The 23,834-nt window shown below is 37.4% G+C and overlaps 1 protein-coding gene across 1 annotated transcript; it reads right to left on the reverse strand.

The window, feature by feature from the left end:
• Positions 1 to 301: 301 nt before the first annotated feature.
• Positions 302 to 23,413, reverse strand: LOC145661572 (uncharacterized). Its single transcript, XM_081726890.1, has 3 exons — positions 19,756 to 23,413; positions 18,221 to 18,400; positions 302 to 432 (listed from the first exon to the last, which is right to left on the reverse strand). The coding sequence occupies exons 1-3, from the start codon at positions 23,411 to 23,413 to the stop codon at positions 302 to 304; spliced, it is 3,969 nt and encodes a 1,322-aa protein (XP_081583016.1).
• Positions 23,414 to 23,834: the final 421 nt, after the last annotated feature.

Raw genomic sequence — 23,834 nt, forward strand, 5'->3', positions numbered from 1 at the left:
CATTGGTTTTCAGTAAAGATTTCATGATCGAGAAAAGCATTTGCTTCCTGGGCTAATAAGACTGAAATTTTCATAAGATATCGACGTATTTTTGAAATGTTATGATGTCAGGTATGTCTGCAAGATATAAACAACGACTAATCGCCATTGGATGAGTAGGCCCTGTCTCTTTGATTTTAAGGAAAACAAAATAAGGGGATTTGTGACTATCATTATGTTTATTCACTATTGGTGGTTCATTGTTAATGTGTACCGTGGTTGATTTCTCAGCAATTATCTTGTATTGTTACTTGTGAAAGTTTTAATTTTCCGTTGTTTCTGGAATATTTTTACTCTGACTATTACCTTTATGTTCTTCTAAGAGTTCCATTGAATCATTGTCATTTTCCGATTCATTTACAGTTTGATTACTGCTAACCATCATGTCGTCCTCTGTAATTTTGAGAATATGCGGTTGTATTTCCATATTAACCGACATTCTGTAACCCTGCACTTTCTTGACAAGAACAGAAATCTAATCTTACATTATAAAAAGGGGGGCAATTTATGCACCAAATATCCTGATAATCGAGCAGTATCACTTTTAGCTGCTCTAACTTAGTACGTGAAATACAAGGTATATAAAATAACCTATCACTAAATTGATAGTGTTTTGTTTTGTTTCAAAGGTGATAACGTTTCTTAGTGTTTTCCTCTTCATTCTAGTTTATTTAAATATTTACAAATAATTCAGTTATGTCTTTAAGAAATGCTAAAATTTTCAAGAATTTTATAAAAGGAGGAACTGTCATAACTGGAAAGAGAAACTTATAAATATTTGAAATGTTAATTAGCATTTGTCTAAACATTTACTACGAATAATCCCTCACGTACTATGTAGAACATGAACACAAACGATGAACGTAAACTATTAGTTGTCGATTAAGAGTATAGTAGGGGTAGTGTAGTACTTTAATCCAGTTATACGAACTTAGTCAAAATATTGTTGTAACACTATTTTATGCGCCTCCAGACAAATTTCACGAGCTTTCAATATTCTCAACTCCGACTTTATAAAAACAGCCAAATAACAATTCAAAAAGCGATAAATTTTTGTATTATTTTATATTAAACTTTATACTTGTCACCAAAGAGTGTTTTAGAAAGTCGGTAAATTCAATTTTTCAAAATATCTTATTTCATTTAATTTAATCTCTAGAATAGTTATAATTATTTTTTCGCTCTCGGGAATTTCAAACTTCAAAAACTCACACTTAAATAAAAAGAATTGAATGTTTTCACAGGTTCCCCAACACTTGTCAGGGTTGTCCTGCCTTACGGGCTACTCTAATGGGAGATTTATGTTATCTTGTATTGTGGAAAGCCAAATAACTCTTCCTTTTTCTTTTGGTCAGATTCAGCTTAATAAGGCTTCATTATACGGAATTATAAATAAAAATCCACGGGAACCTAAAATTTTAACAGTAAGTATGGTTCGTACTATGGGCAAGCTCTGTTATATTTCGCTGTAATAAACATCAACACGCAGTGGCGTATTTAGGATTTTGTTTTTCGGGGGGGGGCTATGCACATTCTCATGAGTTGGTATATATGTACTGTGTCTATGTAGGTATAGTTATTATATATACTATATATAAATTTATCTATTTCGGGGGGCTTGAGGTCGATATCCACCCCCTAAATACGCCACTGTCTATATGTATTGGAAAGTATAATACTGTGTTCTCATTTCTAGGTCCCTTCCAAGGTAAACACGAATTCAACGCAGTTGAATAAAGCATTAAAAATATTTCTGTTAAAAACAATCAGCTTTTAATGTCGAAATATACACTTATATTGTTAAAACAAATTAATGCTCGTTACACAATAGTCAACAATTATTGTAAATAAGTTTCTATGGATAGGAGCAATGCTAACAAGGTTGAAAGAATAGGCGGTAAGGATCAATATTTTTTCTAGTTATGATACTTCTTTATTAATAGTATGTGATAGATTTTCATGCATAAGAAAATATTTTTTAGAATTTCCTATATTCGTATAACCTATAATATGTTAATAGAATTGTGCATAAACCACTCTTTCAAGAACTGTGTAGTTCAAGGTTACTCTAACTTAAGCACAAACTGTCGGATTGTTCAATAAAAATAAAATCAATTTACGTGTATTTGTTAGCTATCATAACATAATACTGAAGAGAATTACATTAACTTGGCAATAATCATTATGTAAAAAGTAAAAGCAGTTCCTATATTACAGTTGAGTTATGCACAACAGCGTCCAATAACGGATCCATAAGGCTCATTTTTAACGGGAGTTCCCCTGATTATATATATCGCTCCCCTTTGCATTACAAGCTGCCTGGGCTACGCAGGCACAATAATACCATACGCTTCAAGTTGCTATTGAAGAAGAAAACTTGACCAACTGAGAGCAATGGGCAGAATCTGTCTAAATGGAGAGTCGTGGTGATGGAAATATATTTAACAGTTTTCTAATTGGTGGCAATAACAGTTTGTTCAGTTTCAACTCAGTTATAATGTAGTTGTTCCCAAAGCGAAGGGCACCTACTTAAGGGACATGAGAAGGTAGCAAGGGAGGCTCAAACTACTGAAAGATTGTACCGTATAGGCTAAGAAAGATGAAAAATAATGATCATGCATCCTGATCTGGAATCGAACCTCAAATTCCATTCACCAGAAGTACACAGTGCTAGAGTAACTAGGAGGATGAGTAGAGCTTGCACTTTTAACACGGGCGCAACATAAAAAAATATAAAAAGAATAGAGTTTAGGTGATAAAACGTGAGGAACTTTGGTTTAATATCAATAATGTGATAATGTATACCTAGTTCTTGAGAATACCTAATTACAGTTACAATAGTATGTGCAGCGACACCGAACATTCATTTTCCGAAAATTATATAGGAACTCGTCACGAGGCAAACCTCAAAGAGTACATATGGCAGTGTGAGCTATCTCAAGTTTGTGTGAAAACCAAGAAATAGGAAATTCAGGTGTTGTAGTTTATGTGAAGAAATCCAAAATGTATAAGTACACTGACATAAGTAAATAAGACATTCGAAGAAACATCATTCGAATGCGAACGGCCAATGTGTGTGACGTAGGTGATAGTGTGAGCATGCAGCAAAACAAGTGGCATCATGTGAGCGGAGTGGGTGTAAAAAGCTGAAGAGAAGAAACAGATAGTTGAGTCTACTCTACTCTCTACACATCTAATGAAATGAACCAATAGTTGTTTCCAAGACTCCGTATAGTGTTAAAATTGGGTGTCCAACAATTATGATGTCATTCATAAACTACGCACCCAAATTTCTGGTCTGCAAGAAAAGGTTTCGAAACAGTTGTCAAGTTGCATCTTGTACTCCCGCAATTTCTTAAACATTTTAGATAACTTGTCAGAAGAAATATTCAATTTTTCTTAGACCTCAAGTACTACCTGGTTACCATATAACATTTTCTTAACCGATTCCTTGAGCCAGTTCGATTCTATGAACACTACAACTAGATTGAACATTTATGGGGGAAATGAGATTTGATGTCCTCTAAGTTTTGAAAAAAATGTAGTCTTATCCGTTCATGTGTAGGAAGAGACTCTTCTGGTGGCTTCGCTACTGGAACGCACAATAGAAACACACACTGGAACATACAGTTGAAAGGTACAATTCTCTTCCAACTCGCAACTGAAGTCCCTCAGGGATCTACCAACTTCAATGTTCAGGGATTGCAATTCAGGGATAGGTATGTGTACAGTCGTTTCAATCTTAGGACACACTTGTTACGATGGACGGTTATCTTGGAAATATAAGCTAACTGTTTGGAGAGGTTCCAAAGCATGCTGAATCATGACCATTTCATAAATAAATATTCATCTTGAAAGTTTTTCAAGTCAAAATATTCCAGAATTCTGACCACTTCTGTAGAAACTTGTAAGGTAATTGTTAAAGTGTGAAACCAAAGCAGAATAGCACTTTCATAAAGATGCAATCGAACTGTATGAAGACTATATCCACCTCATATCAGATATTTTGCTTATATTATAAAATCTAACTCCTAGATCCTCTGAGACAGTTTCAATTTTCTGTTTAATATTTGATGACATTGAGTACATGCCATATAAGTTTTCTATACATTTCTAAACAATGAACCATGTCTAGTGTAACTGCTGACTGCATTATGTACTACCAACTCAAGTTTGTAAATTTAATGGACTCAATAGAAAACACACAGATAAACGCTTAATTCCTTTTGACAGCACCATTTATGTTTCCTTGCATGTTACCTGTCCCATCTGTCTAAATAACAACAAGTCGTTTCTGTAATACTGTTTCAGAAAGTCCGTTGGACTTTCCTATTGTTTCTTGCAGTTCATTAAACCCTAAAAGTATGTTGCGGCATTCCTAATTAAAAACTGTACTTGGGTTTATGTATAGCAGAATAAAGACAGACAGAAGCAGACAGCCAAAAACAATTGCTTAAATAAAATTCACCTACAAGACATACCTCCATGTATCACCAACAAAGTGATAAATTCTGCCCTGCACAATATGCGTTGGATGTCCTAACAGGAAACATATCAACACAAAGAAAATGGCAGAAAGATTAGGCCTAATATGGTTTAATCAACTTTCAACACTGACAGTCGTTACTCTTTGGAAATTAAACTACAGTCGTAAGACGCATGAACGTAACCTACATTTTCAATACACTAGAGAATGAAAACTCGTTTGCCGTATCTGGTGGTGCAAGTGAAAGCTGTGATAAATTCAGTTGTGATACAGCATAACACCCCCCCCCCCCGAATTTTACTGTTGGCATTACACACACTGACAGATGACGTTCAACTGGCATTCGCCATACGCACACCCTGCCATCGGATCGCCGCCACATTGTGTACCGTGATTCCTCACTCCACACAATGTTTTTCCACTGTTCAATCGTCCAATGTTTACTTTCCTTACACCAAGCGAGGCGTCGTTTGGTATTTATCTGCGTGATGTGTGGCTTATGAGCAGCCGCTCGACCATGAAATCCAAGTTTTCTCACCTGACGCCTAACTGTCATAGTACTTGGAGTGGATAATGATGCAGTTCGGAATTCCTGTGTGATGGTCTGGATAGATGTCTGCCTATTACACTTTACGAACCTCTTCAACTGTAGGCGCTCTCTGTCAGTCAACAGACGAGGTCGGCTTGTACGCTTTTGTGCTGTACGTGTTCCTCCACGTTTCCACTTCACTATCACATCAGACACAGTGGACCTAGGGATCTTTAGGAGTGTGGAAATCTCGCGTACAGACTTCTGACGCAAGTGACACCCAATCACCTGACCACGTTCGAAGTCCGTGAGTTCCGCATAGCGCCCAATTCTGCTTTCTCACGACGTCTAATGACTACTAAGGTCACTGATAATGAGTACCTGGCAGTAGGTGGCAGCACAATGTACCAAATATGAAAAACGTATGTTTGGCGGGGTGTCCGGATACTTTTAAACACATAGTGTGCATTTGTATCAGCTCCAGAACTACCAATATCAACATGAACACTTACTATTTCCTGGAACTGCCTCGAACATGTGTAAAATCTCTCCTCTACAAAGAATTTATTTAACCTTAAGAACAAACTCCAAGTTATCCATTCCGAACACAGTTATCCGTTCATTAGATACAGAAATATCATCTGCCTTTAAAAAAAATATCTTTCCTTAAGGTAATTGATCGAACGCCTAACCACGGAATTTAAAGGGAACTACAATACCCTATTCCCTTCTATAGGACATTTTCTTTGTTTTCTTAACAATTTTCCAACAAATTGCCAATTGTTGCATAGATTTAAAACATAATATCTTCCTTCTTTGTTAATAACACATTGAGGTATTTGTAATGAAGGATTCTGGAATTAATCAAAGAAAAACTTGACAGCGGAGTGATATGACAAAAAATCACTAATTTCAACTACTCATTTTGTTTTCGATTCAGATATATCCACGGAGTCGGATATACAGGGTGTTTGATAAAGAACTCCCTAGTTTTAAGTATAAATTTAATTGGGAAATGAATGAAAACTTACATCAATGAGTACATATCATGAAAGAGAATTCCTTCAAGTTTTGTTTAATGTTGGTAGACTTCAACGTGACTTCAACTTGTTGCCCTGCACACGTCGAGACGATATTCCACTTCTCGTCACGTATTCACCAACATTTCAGGTGTAACTGTCCCAACCGCCGCGACGATTCTTTCCCGTAAATGATTGATGTCTCTGATCTTTTTACTGTACACAACATTTATTATGTAGCCCCAAAAGAAAAAGTCCAGTGGTGATAAGTTTGGGCTTCGTTGTGGCCAACGTATTGGGCCAGCTCTGCCTATCCACCTTCCTGGAAAGCGAGTGTCAAGAGCCGCACGCACATGGTAACTGTAATGAGGTGGGGCGCCATCTTGTTGGAAAAACACAAGCCCCTTTTTCGCCTCAATATCGTCCATTTGGGGAAGGACGTACTCTGTCAGCATGTCATAGTAAACGTCCCCGTTTATTGTTTCTTCTACTAAAATGAAAGGACCAATTACACGATCTTCCATCAACCCGCACCAGACATTAAGTTTGGGAGAGTCACGTTGATGGTGAATAACTTCATGTGGATGCTCTGCCCCCCAAATTCTGCGGTTATGACGATTAACTGTTTCACTGACATGAAATGTAGCCTCATCAGAAAAGAGAACCTTTTCTAAAAAAAAAAAAAAAAAAAAAAAAAAAAAAAAAAAAAAAAAACCATCATCATCAATTCTGTGTAGAAAGTCAGCAGCAAACTCATACCTTTCGATTTTATCGGTAGGTTTAATTTCATGTAACAGTTGCGATTTGTAGGCACGCAACTTAAGTCTTTTACGCACAACATCATACATAGTACCTTTAGGCACTCCTAATTGCAGACTACGTCTGGCCAATGACTTCGGGCTTCGAACACAAGAAACACGGAACTGTTCAACATCTTCAGAAGTTCTCGGTCTACCTGGTGATTTTGGTTTTAAAACATTAAGGGTTTCCTTGAAAGACTTTAGCCCATGACGGATAGTTTTTGCTGTAGGTGGTTCACCACCATACTGACGTCTAAAAATACGTTGCACTGTTATAACTGACTCAGTTTTCAAAAGCCAAATAACACACTGCGCTTTCTGTTGAGGAGTACACATTGTTGCTGAGATGCTCTGCACTGCACGCCTGTCTGGACTGAAGTGAGGAAACAGAGAAAAAACAGCACTGGTGCCGTCTCAAGGTCAAGCAGACCGGGCAACTGCAGGGGACCCAAACTTGGAGAGTTGATGAATCAACACCACAAACTAGAATAGTGTATGTCACTTTGTACAGATTCTAGGACACATTAAAATTAAGGAGTTCTTTTTCAAACACACTGTATAACTTTAGACTCGGAGTCATGACTAGTGTTGTAAAATTTCCGGAAATTTTGAACCTGTTGGTAAAAAAAACTTTTTTCCGGAAAATCGGAAAAATTGGGAAAATAACAAAAATCTTTGTGTTAGGTTAATTTTATGGAACCGGTTTTCTTCGAACATGTAAAAAAATGTAAGTTAAGAAATTTCCATACTGCGAATATTTAAAAAAGAAGCATTCAAAAATAAAACTGTTGTAATTATTCTTGGAAATTAATAGTCTGCACTCATTTCCTTTTTGGTCGTTTATTCGTGGTTGTGCATTAATTACAGAACTTTTGCAGTTGCATACACATCTACCACAATGAAGCGTTATGTTGCAACAAATAGAACTCTCAAATGAAACTGAGTTCTTAATGTGCTCTTTGATCTGGTGAAATTTTGACAATTTTAAGCAAATTATTTCTTAAAAGAGAGAGCAGTAGGCAAATTTCACTAATACTCTTGCACTAAACATATATTTACTATTATTTAATAATTTAATATAGACTTTTATATAAACGGTATGTACAAAATGTTGTATGTAAGAAAATATCTGTTTTCTAGCGCGACGAATTATCTATATACATAATAATGAAAGTCTCTTTATTTGTAACTTAACAACTCTTGAACTATCAGATCGATTTCGATAAAATGTTCAACATAGATGAGGTTTGGGACTGGGATGATTTCTATCATTTCACTTCGAAGATGCAACTTGGAGGAACGAAGGGGGAACATACATTGAAAATGACCAATATTTCTATTAGTGTCGAATCCATAGTTTTCGTGATCGCTGAGATGAACAGTGACATTTCCGATACTGTTTAAATTCAAATTCATCCACGCAACTTGGGGCCGGGGAGATATATAAAAATAATCTAAAATGACTGATATTAGTGTGGAATCCATAATGTTTGGGTCGCTAAGATGAAGAGTAACACTTCCGATGACATTTGAGTCCAAATTCAGTGCTGTAACTTGGGGGAGGGTAAGGTATACAACAATGTTCGAAAATAACCAATATTAGTGTCGAATCCATAGTTTTCGCGGTCGCTGGGATAAACAGTGGCACTTTCGATGCTGTTTAAATCCAAATTTATCGCCGCAACTTGGGGGAAGAAAAAGAGGTAGATATATAAAAATGATCGAAAATGGCCGATACTAGCGTCGAATCGGGACCATAGTTTTCGGGGTTGCTGAGATCAACAGTGACACTTCGGTGCCGTTTAAACCCCAATTCAAGCCCACAACTTGGGTAGGAAGAGTATAAAAATGACTGAAAATGGCCGATATCAGTGTTGAATCCATAGTTTTTGGTTGCTGAAATGAACAGTGACATTTCCGATGCTGTTTAAATCCAAATTCATTCTCGCAACTTGGGGGTGGGGAGATATATAAAGGTGATCGAAAATGACCGATATATGACCGCAACTTGGGGAGGGGGAGAGGGAAGATATGTTAAAATGATCGAAAATGACCTATATAAGTTTCTTATCCATAGTTTTCGGGATCACTGGGATGAACAGTGACACTTCCGATGCAGTTTAAATCCCAATTCAGGCCCACAACTTGGGTAGGAAGAGCTATATAAAAATGACTGAAAATGGCCGACATTACGTAGTGTCGAATCCATAGTTTGCAGGGTCACTGAGATGAACAGTGACACTTCCGAAGCCGTTTAAATCCAAATTCAGCCCCCATTAGTACTCCTATAGGAGAAAGGTGGCATATAAAAGTAATTGAAAATTACCGATACTTGTGTCGAATTCATAGTTTTTGGGATCCCTAAGTTCATTGGTGACAGTTTTGGTGCCCTTTATGTCCAAAATGAAACGTATGCTTCTCCTGCGAAGAACGAGTATTTTACTAGTCTTTATTAATATCGAACGGAAGTTTCACATGTTAAATTCTTTGATATATTTTTCGCTGTTCAAATTTACGCACTTGTGCGGTGCATGTGTATATATGTAAATAAGATCATCTCTCTTTTTGGATTGTTTGAAAAGTAATAAAAAGGGAGTTTTACCTGAAATCAGAAAACTAAAAAATAAAAATAAAACCTGTTGCTTTAAGTACTTTTCTGCTAGCGAAATACATTGTGTATATACTGCAGTCACCTTACAACAAATCAGATTAGCATCAGGCGAAGAAATAGTTTTTAAATTATATTTTTCGGTTTTTGCCAATATTTCCGAACAAAAGATTTTTCTAATGGGTTAAAAATTTCCGGAAATTTTACAGAGCACAAGGAAGATAGCTATCTCAAAAAAATATATATTTGATTTTAACATAGCGGTATTAACTAAAATCATTCTGGCCCCGTTATTGTAATACTTCCCTGGCATAAAGCAGGAACTTCATAAGATTACTTAAGATAACTTAAATGCGTCTATCTGAATTAATTTTATTTGAGTATCTTTTGTAGCCATAACTTTATTCTATCACGATGCTAACTTTAAAAGAGTATTGCACATATATTTATTGTTACAAATTTTCCCTATTCTAATACAAGAAACATAAATACATAATAATCTTAACTGTATGCTAGTAAAGATATTTTTTTTTCATTTTAAAAGCATACTGTAGTAAAATATTCGAAAATTTTAATTTTTCTCAAAATTTCCGTTTTTTGAGACTCGGAAAAAACGGTAGAAAACTAGTTTTTTAAATCCAAAATTTCCTTTTTTTTTTTCAGGCCTTCACAACTAGTCGTGACTTTTGAGAAATAACCACGAATAGAAAATCATTTTGAGCAAAACCCACGTAACCGAAAATAATAATAGAGTTCTTGAAAGGAGAAAATAATTTATTACTATTATATTTTTTAATTTTTAAATATTGTTTTGAAACACACAAACACTGCTTAAGCATACTCAGTGACATGATATTAGTACCAAAATAGCGTTACTTTATGTACCATTAGCACCAGACGACGCAAGAGAGACTGGTTATTCCCTTTGAATAATAATATCCGTAGATTTTCACTTGCAAGGAGAAAGTTGATTTTGTTTGCCTACAAACCTATACTAGTATTGTGTATATGTACTATTGAAGAGCATGACATCTTAAAGTCCCAGACAGTACCCCTGAAGTTAAAGAGAGAATAGTAAAAGTGACAGGGTAGTGTTGGTTTAGATACAGTAGAAGCACTAGGTTTTTTCGTAAGATCTTGGACTCTCATATAAGAACTAAGAGGAAACCACATTCAAAGTAAGAATAAATTTTATTTATATAAAGTTGTTCTGTTCATACCCAATTGTTTGGAAACTATATCGTCAAAAGAGTAGCTGCGCCAGGAATATGAAACTGTGTCGTTATCAGAGTGTTGTCATCTTAAAGATGATGGAGGTCGTATTGGTGCTAGTTATATGCTGCAAAAAAATGAGCAGATACTGGGAAGAGAACATCTTTTTTTTTCACGTACGGTTTCTGTACTGTACAACCTAATAACAAAACAGTGTCAGGAAAGAATTTAGCCATCAGAATAAGCACAGCGAAAAGTACAGTAGCCAAACAATCAGAAATGTCATGCAGAAACATTCAACAAAAAAATAAAGTGAAGTGTTTATACAAAGTTTCAGCGAAAGTATCACCTGGATTGCTTCGTAGAATTTTTTGAGTGCCTGGTAAAGAGAATACATCCCAACCTGAAAAGTACATAAACTAACTTTAGCGCTATTCACTGCCAAACACAACTTATTTAGGTTCATGAGCTAATCAGGTGCCACATTATTCAACATAAGATAAACAGTTACAAACTGTAGGAAAGAAACATTAGAAGTGTCAAAGTAAAAGATAGATGTCCCATTCAATATCTCTCGTAACGTACTGTGTGTTACCTCCAGAGAAAAAAAAAAGAAGAAGAAGAAAAGAAATCTAGCTTAAAATCGTGATTGACGTCGACAACGGATACGAGGAGACGTTGGCGGAATGTAAGGTGCTCATGTTACCTACTTCCAGCAGTAAATCATGACACCAATCTATCGAAAATATATCCCTCAGTTGTGCAGGGTCAAGAAACAGGCGTAGATATACATCGACAAAGCATCCATTTATTCTAGGTGCTTTATCATGATATAAAGCACTATGGGTAATCGCTGTTATTCCGTTGCACGACGTTCCTCTTAAAAGCACTGACGTTAGTTAAATTTGTTTTCGCGCATTTGGACTGTTAACACAACGTCTACAACACCGCTGTCACCGCATATGAAAATCTCGAGGGAAGAATAGGATGAAATTCCTATGTCTGCTTACTTTCTTTCAGTGTAAATTACAATGGCGTTCGATAGTCCATAAGGCCGGTCACCCGATAAACACACCGGGGACTAGAGTTAGGCTTTCCAATCAATAAGTATACTTAAAAATCTGTCTGGTATAAACCGAACAATCTTCTGTAAAAGATATATTTCATCACTCAAAATCAATATTAATCATACTTTCAGATTTCCAATCAAATATGCATTCAACAGGAGGAGGACGCCCCCGGGCAACCAACACTAGCCATTAACTAACTTTACACTTGTGGAATTTACATCAATAATATCTAAGAAGTGTAGAACAGAGACCAAACTACATCCAACCACTGGAACACATGGAATTTCGCTCAAGGAGAGGTGTGGACCCGGGGAAGGGGAGGAGGACGCCCCGGGCCACCAACACCAACCATTAACTAACGTTACAGTTGTGGAATTTACATCCATAATATCTAAGAAGTGCAGAACAGAGACCAAACTACATCCAACCAGTAGAACACATGGAATTTCGCTCAAGGAGAGGTGTGGACCCGGGGAAGGGGAGGAGGACGCCCCGGGCCACCAACACCAACCATTAACTAACTTTACAGTTGTGGAATTTATATCCATAATATCTAAGAAGTGCAGAACAGAGACCAAACTACATCCAACCAGTAGAACACATGGAATTTCGCTCAAGGAGAGGTGTGGATCCGTGGAAGGGGAGGAGGACGCCCCGGGCCACCAATACCAACCATTAACTAACTTTATATTTGTGGAATTTACATCAATAATATCTAAGAAGTGTAGAACAGAGACCAAACTACATCCAACCAGTAGAACACATGGAATTTCGCTCAAGGAGAGGTGTGGACCCGGGGAAGGGGAGGAGGACGCCCCGAGCCACCAACACCAGCCATTAACTAACTTTACAATTGTGGAATTTACATCAATAATATCTAAGAAGTGCAGAACAGAGACCAAACTACATCCAACCAGTAGAACACATGGAATTTCGCTCAAGGAGAGGTGTGGACCCGGGGAAGGGGAGGAGGACGCCCCGGGCCACCAACACCAACCATTAACTAACTTTGCATTTGTGGAATTTACATCCATAATATCTAAGAAGTGCAGAACAGAGACCAAACTACAACCAACCAGTAGAACACATGGAATTTCGCTCAAGGAGAGGTGTGGACCCGGGGAAGGGGAGGAGGATGCCCCGGGCCACCAACACCAACCATTAACTAACTTTACATTTGTGGAATTTACATCCATAATATCTAAGAAGTGTAGAACAGAGACCAAACTACATCCAACCAGTAGAACACATGGAATTTCGCTCAAGGAGAGGTGTGGACCCGGGGAAGGGGAGGAGGACGCCCCGGGCCACCAACACCAGCCATTAACTAACTTTATATTTGTGGAATTTACATCAATAATATCTAAGAAGTGTAGAACAGAGACCAAACTACATCCAACCAGTAGAACACATGGAATTTCGCTCAAGGAGAGGTGTGGACCCGGGGAAGGGGAGGAGGACGCCCCGGGCCACCAACACCAACCATTAACTAACTTTGCATTTGTGGAATTTACATCCATAATATCTAAGAAGTGCAGAACAGAGACCAAACTACATCCAACCACTGGAACACATGGAATTTCGAACAAGGAGAGGTGTGGACCCGGGGAAGGGGAGGAGGACGCCCCGGGCCACCAATACCAACCATTAACTAACTTTATATTTGTGGAATTTACATCAATAATATCTAAGAAGTGTAGAACAGAGACCAAACTGCATCCAACCAGTAGAACACATGGAATTTCGCTCAAGGAGAGGTGTGGACCCGGGGAAGGGGAGGAGGACGCCCCGAGCCACCAACACCAGCCATTAACTAACTTTACAATTGTGGAATTTACATCAATAATATCTAAGAAGTGCAGAACAGAGACCAAACTACATCCAACCAGTAGAACACATGGAATTTCGCTCAAGGAGAGGTGTGGACCCGGGGAAGGGGAGGAGGACGCCCCGGGCCACCAACACCAACCATTAACTAACTTTGCATTTGTGGAATTTACATCCATAATATCTAAGAAGTGCAGAACAGAGACCAAACTACAACCAACCAGTAGAACACGGAATTTCGCTCAAGGAGAGGTGTGGACCCGGGGAAGGGGAGGAGGATGCCCCGGGCCACCAACACCAACCATTAACTAACTTTACATTTGTGGAATTTACATCCATAATATCTAAGAAGTGTAGAACAGAGACCAAACTACATCCAACCAGTAGAACACATGGAATTTCGCTCAAGGAGAGGTGTGGACCCGGGGAAGGGGAGGAGGACGCCCCGGGCCACCAACACCAGCCATTAACTAACTTTATATTTGTGGAATTTACATCAATAATATCTAAGAAGTGTAGAACAGAGACCAAACTACATCCAACCAGTAGAACACATGGAATTTCGCTCAAGGAGAGGTGTGGACCCGGGGAAGGGGAGGAGGACGCCCCGGGCCACCAACACCAACCATTAACTAACTTTGCATTTGTGGAATTTACATCCATAATATCTAAGAAGTGCAGAACAGGGACCAAACTACATCCAACCACTGGAACACATGGAATTTCGAACAAGGAGAGGTGTGGACCCGGGGAAGGGGAGGAGGACGCCCCGGGCCACCAATACCAAGCATTAACTAACTTTACATTTGTGGAATTTACATCTTAATATCTAAGAGGTGCAGAACTCAGAGCAATGTACATCCAACTGTTAGAACACGTGGAATTTACCAAAAGAAGTGGTGAGGTTCTTAGAAAGGGAAAGTAAGCTCCCCGAACCACTGATGGTGAAATATGTTTACACAAAGGGGATCAAAATATATGTGGATGCAAGGAAGGAAGAATATATTTTTGTCGACACTACTTTAAAAGTTAAAAGTAGAGAGAAATAAAATTAATACTATTTATTTACTTTTATTATTTTACTTGGTAGAAACTAAGGTTTACAAATTATCTATAGTAAACCTAGTTATTGTAAACAAATGTAAAATATACATGTTGCGAATTGATTGTTTTCATTTGATACTTTGTATTTTTATAAAACGAGAATTGAAAATGATTGGGAAACTGCTAAATAAAACTGCTGCTGTGCTAAATAAAAACTGCTAAATAAAAGAATTCGGATTTTTTTTCTTAAATTTGTTTTTTGATTCCATGTGATTTGACTGATTAAATAAGTGTGAAAAGTAAAATTTTGGAAATGTAGGACAGAATATATATATATATATATATATATATATATATGTAGACACACTTACCTTTTAAAACTAGGTACGCTTCTGAATTACAAAGCTGTGTCCTAAGTTTTGCAATATTTCCAAAGCCCTAACGGCAGGTACGTAAATATGGTATGATCGACTGTAAGTGCAAAGTCAAACTGAACCAAAATATAGTGTGGCAAACGGAATATTTAACGCAGAGGTCACCATTCCATTGAGAGTATCTTGAGTCGTTTTCAATGGCAGCGACCATAAGTGGTATGCAATAGTACAACAGTGGTTCCTATAGGTGAACTGTTAATGTATGAGTTCGAACTCGGGCATAACGCTGCAGCTTCAGTCCAAAACATTTGTCATGCGAAAGGGGAAGGTTCAGTGAATCACAGCACAGCAACTCATTGGTTTCAGAAATTTCGTGCAGGTTGTAAAAACGTCGAAGATTAACAGAAGTCTGGCCGCAACGAGGTAACAGGTTTAGAGGTTATACAAATACGACACACTATTAAGGAAAATCCATCCACCAGCAACCACAATTGTGAAACTAATTCGATATATTCCAGTTCACTGTAGTGCATCATCTACGCAAATGCAGGAAAATCTTCAGAAGCTGAAACATTGTGCCATATGAGTCGATCTCAGCTCAGGCCCAGAGCTAACTAGATGTGTGCCAATAACTGATGCAATATACGCGTGATTTGTATTTCCTGAAACGGATTGTCACTTGTGACGAAAAATGGGTGTTTTCCGAAATCCGATTGTGCAGAAACAGTGGATGGGCAAGGTCCAACTTCTAGAACCTGTCGCTAAACATGACGGCTTCGAGTATAAAATCATGCCCTGTGTGTGTGTGTGGTGAAACTAAGAAGGGTAACTCACTTCGAATTCGTTTCTGACGTCATACCATCATTTCGGACCTTTATTCAGAACATTTGGAGCATATGTATGCTACATTACACTAAAAATATCCCACATTGGCTATTCCCTTCTGCAACAGAAAAACTCAAAACCAGACTCGGTTCGAATGAGACAACAAAAAATTAAGGAAATTGTTGGTATTGAACTGATGCCATTTGACTTTGATCCTTCGAATTACTACCCTTTGCGGTCCATAGCACACTTCCTGAAATCATGTTGCTTCATCAACCAACACGACCTGGAAACAGTAATGACAGTCTCTTTGCCTCTAAGATCAAGACGTGGTATCGACGTGAAATCGAGAAACTGGCAGGAAGGTGGCTGCAGACAGTCCTCAGAAGGGATTATACTTGGAATGTCAATCTGCTTTTGTTGTACTATAATATATATATAGGTACCGAAATATTGCAAAACTTATGGCTCATCCTTGTAGTTCTTTCCCTTTCCTAGTTATAATGTTGGGCTTAGGCAGGCCTTAAGGAAAATTATCATGTGTTAACAATTTCATTTGTATCACTCCTTTTATTTGCTATACAGTTGCAGTAACTATAGCCAGTGGTCGAAGTGAGACGGTATGCGGTGGTATGCCATACCGCCTCTAGTTTTTCAGTGATAAAGGCATACCTTACCGCCTCTGGTTTTAGTGATGAAGACATACCGTCACGGGAGAGTAGATCCTAAATATCTTGTAACAAATTCATTTTTATAGACAGTAATTGACGAATAGCTTTGCACGTAAAAGGATTTTATCTCTTACGTAGAAATAATTTCTAAGTTGACAACACCGATATTTTTGTTATTTTTTCCTACCTTTTGTTTTTAAAATGAGATAGTCTTCAAAGAATTCCATCTAGTTTATATTTTGATGTGCCATATTGAATTGTTTCTTTCGTATGTATGTGTGTGTGTGGTCTTCTTGTCTTAATTCATATAAATGTCTTGTTTTGAGCGTGAGCGGATTTAGGGGTTATCTGCTGTGGGGGCGATCCTTCCAGGAGATTGGAATACCTCTCAGTAGAGTAAGGGTACGGGAACTTTCCCCGCAAGAAATTGTTAATATAAAAACTCGGTTTTAGAGAATTTTTGTGTATAATTCTCTATAATACAACATAAGGATATATATATATATATATATATATATATATATATATATATATATATATATATATATATATATATATATATATATATATATATATATATATATTAGAAAGTTGTTGGCGAGGGATCAATGTCTCTTTATGCCCCTCCCCCGCCGCAACTAAAGACCCTCTCCAGTGGTTTTCAGCCATTATGTAAATAGAAATGCAATATTTTGGGCAACATACCCTCACTGTATTTCAGCATTTAGATAGACGGTATGCCGAGTCAAAATCGTAATAAAACATACCGTCTGTGCTTTTTTTCCCACTTCGAAAATATATTTTAGAGTCTTGGAAACCACAAGGTCAGATGAACAGTCTATTACGCATATGATTCATGAACAGAAAAATCGGTACTTTCCTGATTCTAAACCAGCTTAAGGAACAGTCAGTGCACTATAGAATTCGGGACTTCCCGGACTACCGATTTAGCAGGTCCAAAGCACATGATAGTTTGTAACAGATTATTACACATTAATAATTCATTTTAAATATCAAATAATGATTTCAAGAATGGATATCGATATCGATATATAAGGCCAAATTCGAAGTCCATTTCAACTGGATGATAACCAATTTAAAAATGCGTTGGGGTGTTGTCGTTCTCATCTTTGAAAGTCGCTTAAATAATAAGACAGTGTTTGCAAGAAATAGTCATGCAGGGAGGATTGGATATTGAGAAAGAAATCAGAGGCTACATTCTGGATGATGATATGTTTTGGGTAAGAATTCGAACCATTTTCGATATTCTTCGTCCTATTACAACAAGTATCACTAAATTCGAATTGTCTCCTTTCGGATATACCAAAAGTATTTCATGATATTGAAGAAAAGCTACTGTTATATCTTGCAGCTTCCTCTTTGTCAAGACAAGAGGAGAAAGAAGTAAAAAAAAGGATAATAAAAGAAAGGACCCGTCCGTCTTGTAGCGAATCTTTTAGATCCCCATTTTCAGGGCAATTGCCTTAATGATAATGTCATTGTGCTGGCATTTGACTACGTAAGTAAACAGTCTAAACATCTTGGTCTTGAAGAAGGCACAATTCTGTCTAATCTTGCTGAATACTGAACACTCGGGACTCTGGACAAGTAATGCCATCTATTCTTCAGCTGGGAAGTCTGAACCAGCAATATGGTGACAGGGATTATGTACAAATCAACCAATCTCGAAAATTGAATCTGATCTGCTAAGCGTACCTAACAGCTCTGCCTCTTGCGAACGTGTTTGGTCAATCTTTGGGAACATCCACACTAAGATGCTAAATCGTCTACACAGCGAAAGAGTGACAGCAATAAGATGCAACTTGAAACTTCTGGGAAAGTCGTCAAGCAATGCAAGCCATACTCGTCCTTTCGCATTGACTACTACAACAATTACTACAGAAGAAACAGACGAAGAAAGTAATAGTTGTGTTTCACTTAGTGATGAAAACTAGATCTTTAAATTGCATATTTTTCGTGTAAGAGCTATACCGTGGAAAAGAGAAGGTTATTTATTCAATAATATTTTGCATTATAATTATTTTACTTAGAGTTAGAACTCAAATTTAAGAAACTAGTTGTTGCTAATTGTATTACCTAATTTCTGAAGGTTCTTCTACTGGTGTCGACACTTACCTTTGTCGAACGTTTTCGGGGATACGTTTTTCTACTGCTTCGAAACAAACAGGTTGAAAGGATTGATTTTGTTTCGTAGAAAGAAGAATCCCCGAAAACGCTTGGCAGAGTAGCATCTTTGAACTGTGACAACAACCAGCAAAACAACGTACGATGACGTTACTTTTTCCTCCCCGTATCAAGCAATTTTCGCAATTGTTAATTACAGTATTTACAGACGCTGTGCAAATTAACTATGTTACTATACATGGGCTTCAGAACCACTGTGTAACAAAATAAATTTTTAGTTAAGGTCTTGAAAACATATCTAAATTTTATTTTTATCTATATTATAAAATTGAAAGTACTCTATAGTTGGGACTCTTAATCTCATGAACCACCCGACCGATCTCGATAAAATTTTCAACATAGATAAGTTTCGGCCTGGGAGTGTTTTTATAATTTCATTTTAAGATAGAACTTAGGGGAGGGGGAGATATATAAAAATAAATAATAATTTTTGAACCAAGCGACCAATCTTGATCACATTTTTAACATAAATGAAGTTTGGATCTGAGAATTTTTTTTTATCATTTCAGTTTGACGGAGCAACGTAGGGGAGGAGGAGAAGATATACAAAAGTAACATAAATAAAAATAAAAGTTACTAGGTTTGTGACAATAATTGATGGACTGTATCACACCAACGCTGGTTCGTTCTTTAATAATTCGGTTTAATAATATTGTTAATATTTCTTACAATTCCCGAGTTATAATAAAATGCACATTGAACACTACGATGTTGCAGCTATAGGCTACGCGCTCACTCACACACTGCTGCTATACACAGTTTCAACAAGCACCTACACCTTGCTTCTTTTTCTTCTATAGCTAACAAGTAACATTGAACAAACATCTTTAAACAAAACTAAACAATTTAAATAAACAAGTTAGAACTAAACATAGCCCCCACTCTTGAACGATCTAGTTCAAGATACACACAAAAGATGAATTAGTAATATATTGGAAGAACTGCAAAAATTGAAACAATATGTAAATGGAAAAGTTCTGTTACTCTAAGTGGACCTGTGTGCTTGTTTCCTTGCGACACACGACAATTATTACTAAAGCGCTTACAATATGCAACAATTCGCTCAAGTTTCACCAACGATGAACAATTGTCAATAATGGAGGTATCAACATGAACATGCATAGAAATTATGAGTTTTCTTTCCTCTTGGTTGACTAACTTTGAATCCACTGTATATTCATTACACTCTGGGAGAATGTGGTTTTTGAGCCTCTCTGGGCCTGAGAACCATAAGTGGTGTACAAGTAACGCAGAAGGTAATAAACCTCGAGAACCACAGTCTGCTGGATTATTCTTTGAATCCACTTTGAGCCACTTCACTGATGGCAAAAGAGTTTGAATCTTTGCTACACGATTCGCGACAAACACTTTCCATTTGCTTGAATCCGAATTCAGCCACGATAACACAACAGTAGAGTCAGAATAGGCAATTACATCATGCACTTCCAAACGTAATGAATTTAATATGAGATTCATCATTTTAGCTAATAGCAAGGCACCACAGAGCTCTAATCGGGGCAAGGACACTTGTTTGATTGGAGCAACCTTCGTTTTTCCCATAACAATGTTCACACTCACTTGGCCGTCTTGAGATACAGACCTCATATACACCACTTCACAATAGGCCTTTTCGGAAGAATCACAGAATCCTATTAACTCTCTTCTCGTAGCTTGAGTGATAGTGATATACCTGTTGATTTTGATGTTTTTCAATAAAGAAAGCTCTGAGTAGTAATTCCTCCATTTCCTCAAAATCCATTCAGGAACTGGACTGTCCCATTCTAAATTTAATTTCCAAATTTCTTGCAATAATATTTTTGCAATAATAGTAGTTGGAGAAATCAAACCTAATGGATCGAACATCTTTGCACTTTCTGATAAAATATTACGCTTAGTTACAACTGACTTAACTGACACAAGATTGACATTATATGAAAATACATCATTTGATGGATACCACAGAATTCCTAACGTTTTCACTGAATTACTACTATCAAAGTCTAAACTACTCGTCGCTTGTTTCAAATGAGAGGGTACGGAGTCCAACACGTTGGGACTGTTGGATGCCCATTTTCTCAGTTCAAAACCTCCTTTCTGCAATAATGCACTGAGTTGTTCTTGTAACTGATTTGCTTCACTAACTGAGTTGGCACCACTGATTAAGTCATCAACAAAAAAGTCTTGCATTACTACAGCTGCTGCAAGAGGAAATGATTCTTCTTCATATTTCGCTAATTGTTGCAAACTTTTCACCGCTAAATATGGTGCTGAAGCTGTACCATAAGTTACCGTTACAAGCCTGTAGTCTTTGATCGGAAGATTAGGTTTTTCACGCCACACAATTCGCTGGAAGTCTGTATGTTCTGGTTGGATTCTCCCCTGTCTATACATTTTCTCAATATCAGCAGTTAATGCCACATTATGTTGTCTAAAACGCACAAGTAATGGAATTAAGTCACACTGCAACCTAGGTCCGACAAGTAACTTATCATTCAATGACACATTAGATGAAGTTTTACAACTACCATCAAAACCTACTCTCAGCTTTGTTGTAGAACTGGAATCTTTCAACACTGCGTGATGAGGTAAATAACACACTTCACTGTTTGGTTTCAGTATTTCACTCTCTGGAATAATCTCCATATGCCCAAGTACCTCATACTCATGCATAAAATCTACATATAATTGACGCGTTTTAGGCCTCTTCTTCAACCGACTTTCTACTTGCTTAAGGCGTTTAATTGCCACTTCACGTGACTCACCAAGTCTTGCACTGTTGTCACGAAACGGTAATTGCACATGAAACCTACCTGTCTCATCTCTTTGATGGGTCTTCTCGAAATAAATTTCACACTGTTTTTCTTCTGACGACATTATATTTTGTGTAGGAATATCTTCCAATTCCCAAAACTGTTGCAAAATTCTTTCACTGTTGCACTGGATATGATATGTTGACGCTGTGAATTCTTTACGTCGCACTTCATCGTCGCCAATAGAACCAAACAACACCCATCCTAATTTGGTATTCACTGCTACGGGAGAACCATTAACACCACTACACACACCCGCCAATAGCAATTGAGGGTAAATATCTGCACCCAATAACAGATCGATTCTGCCAGGAACATTAAAATTTGGATCTGCTAATGTTAACTTGTTAACATGCGACCACTGCTTGCTTTTATGAATATACCGTTTTGGTAGCATACCTGTTACCTTTGGCAACACTAACGCTTCTACAGAAAATTCTGATTTAACATCATAACTTGATGTAAACACAATATTAACAACACCTTTTGCCCGAGCAACATTACTGGAACTCAGTCCCGAAACATGTACATAAACCGGCTGTTTTTGTAAACCGAGTCGTTGTATGCAGTTTTCTGACACAAAGCTTTTTTCACTGGCTGAATCTAACAAGGCTCTCACAGGTTGTAAATTACCATATGAATCCTTCACCATCACTACTGCAGTTTGTAATAACACTGCATGTTGCACATTAGTTTCACTTGAAACATGAGTCCCCACTGAAACACCTGAGTTCTGTTTATTTGGAAAATGAAGTAAAGTATGATGACGTTTGCCACACTCACGACACGATGCTGATTTGCAACTGGATAGTTTATGATTAGATTGTAAACAATTAAAGCACAATGCTTTGTTTTTCACTAAAGAATGACGTTCGTCAACTGACAGCGAAAGAAAGTCATCACATTTATGCAAAGGATGTTTTTTGCTTTTGCGCTGGCAACACGACAATTGAGCTGAAGCATGATGCGCTATTGTTGATTTTTTATTACTCTTGTTTGGCTCACTAGGTGGGGTTGATTTTTCATTTGAAGTGCTACTTGCTAATGCGCGACACCTATGATCTATGAATTTCACCAATCGGTCAAATGTTGGTAGTTCACTGTCTGACAATGAAAGTTCCCACTGCCTTTTTGTTTCACTGTCTAGCTTCTCTGTTACATGAAATATAAGCAAAGGATCCCATTCGTTTACTTTTATGTCCAACACTGATAACGATCGCACACACTCAACACTTGTATCCAACAACCGACGTAACGAGCCAGCTGATTCTTGCTGCACTTGACCTTGACTCACAAAGCGCCGCAAGATGGACGTGACTAATTCTCGTTTATTTTGATATCTTAAATTTAACAGGTCCCAAGCTTCTTTATAGTTATCGTCAGTTATTTGTATAGATTGAATAAGTGTTGCTGCTTCACCTTGCAGACTAGTTTTTAAGTACTGAAGTTTTTGTGCACCCGTCAATTTTTCATTATTATGCACTGCTGCGATGAACAAATCACGAAACGAAAGCCAATCATTTAAGTTCCCGCTAAAGCATGGCAACTGCAATTTTGGAAGTCGAATTTCTGTTGTGTTTTTTTGATTATTCACATCACTAGAAGAAGCGTGAGATATTTTACACTGCACATCCACTAATTTCACGTTAAGCTTTGTAAGTCTATCTTCAATAGCAGCAAGCTCTTCTTCTTGCACCAAATAAATTTCTTCTTCGGCACACAAGTTACTGACTAGAAACAAAAGCTCATTTGTTTCACGTGACAATTCACTCACTTTGTTTTTGTAGACCTGAACTACACTAATATCTTCCTGTTCTGTGATATTGTTTATGCAGTTTTCAGCACGAGTGACCTTTCCTTTTAAAACACGCTTTCGGGAATTGTAAGCTTCCATTGTCGCCCACACAGTTTTGTCTTTCTTGTTAACACACAAGCCTTAGCCCGTAGGTCACATAAAACACATAAACACGTATTAACATCTGGGTCGGAGGACCAAATCTTTATGATGGACTGTATCACACAAACGCTGGTTCGTTCTTTAATAATTCGGTTTAATAATATTGTTAATATTTCTTACAATTCCCGAGTTAAATAAAATGCACATTGAACACTACGATGTTGCAGCTATAGGCTACGCGCTCACTCACACACACACTGCTGCTATGCACAGTTTCAACAAGCAACTATACCTTGCTTCTTCTTCTTCTTCTACAGGTAACAAGTTACATTAAACAAACATCTTTAAACAAAACTAAACAATTGAAATATACAAGTTAGGACTAAACAATAATTCTTGAACCACCTAACAGATCTCA

Source organism: Thermobia domestica, chromosome 10, assembly GCF_964235325.1.
Source record: "Thermobia domestica chromosome 10, izTheDome1.hap1.1, whole genome shotgun sequence".
Lineage (NCBI taxonomy): Eukaryota > Metazoa > Arthropoda > Insecta > Zygentoma > Lepismatidae > Thermobia > Thermobia domestica.

Excerpts from the sequence above, each read along its gene's own strand:
- LOC145661572 (XM_081726890.1), bottom strand. The coding sequence starts at position 23,413 with ATGGAAGCTTACAATTCCCGAAAGCGTGTTTTAAAAGGAAAGGTCACT. Across the intron at positions 18,401-19,755 it reads TGAGCGAATTGTTGCATATT|TAATTGTTGTAGTAGTCAAT; the intron begins GTAAGCGCTTTA and ends TTTCTTCTGTAG. Across the intron at positions 433-18,220 it reads GCAAGAGGCAGAGCTGTTAG|AGGACGACATGATGGTTAGC; the intron begins GTACGCTTAGCA and ends TCAAAATTACAG.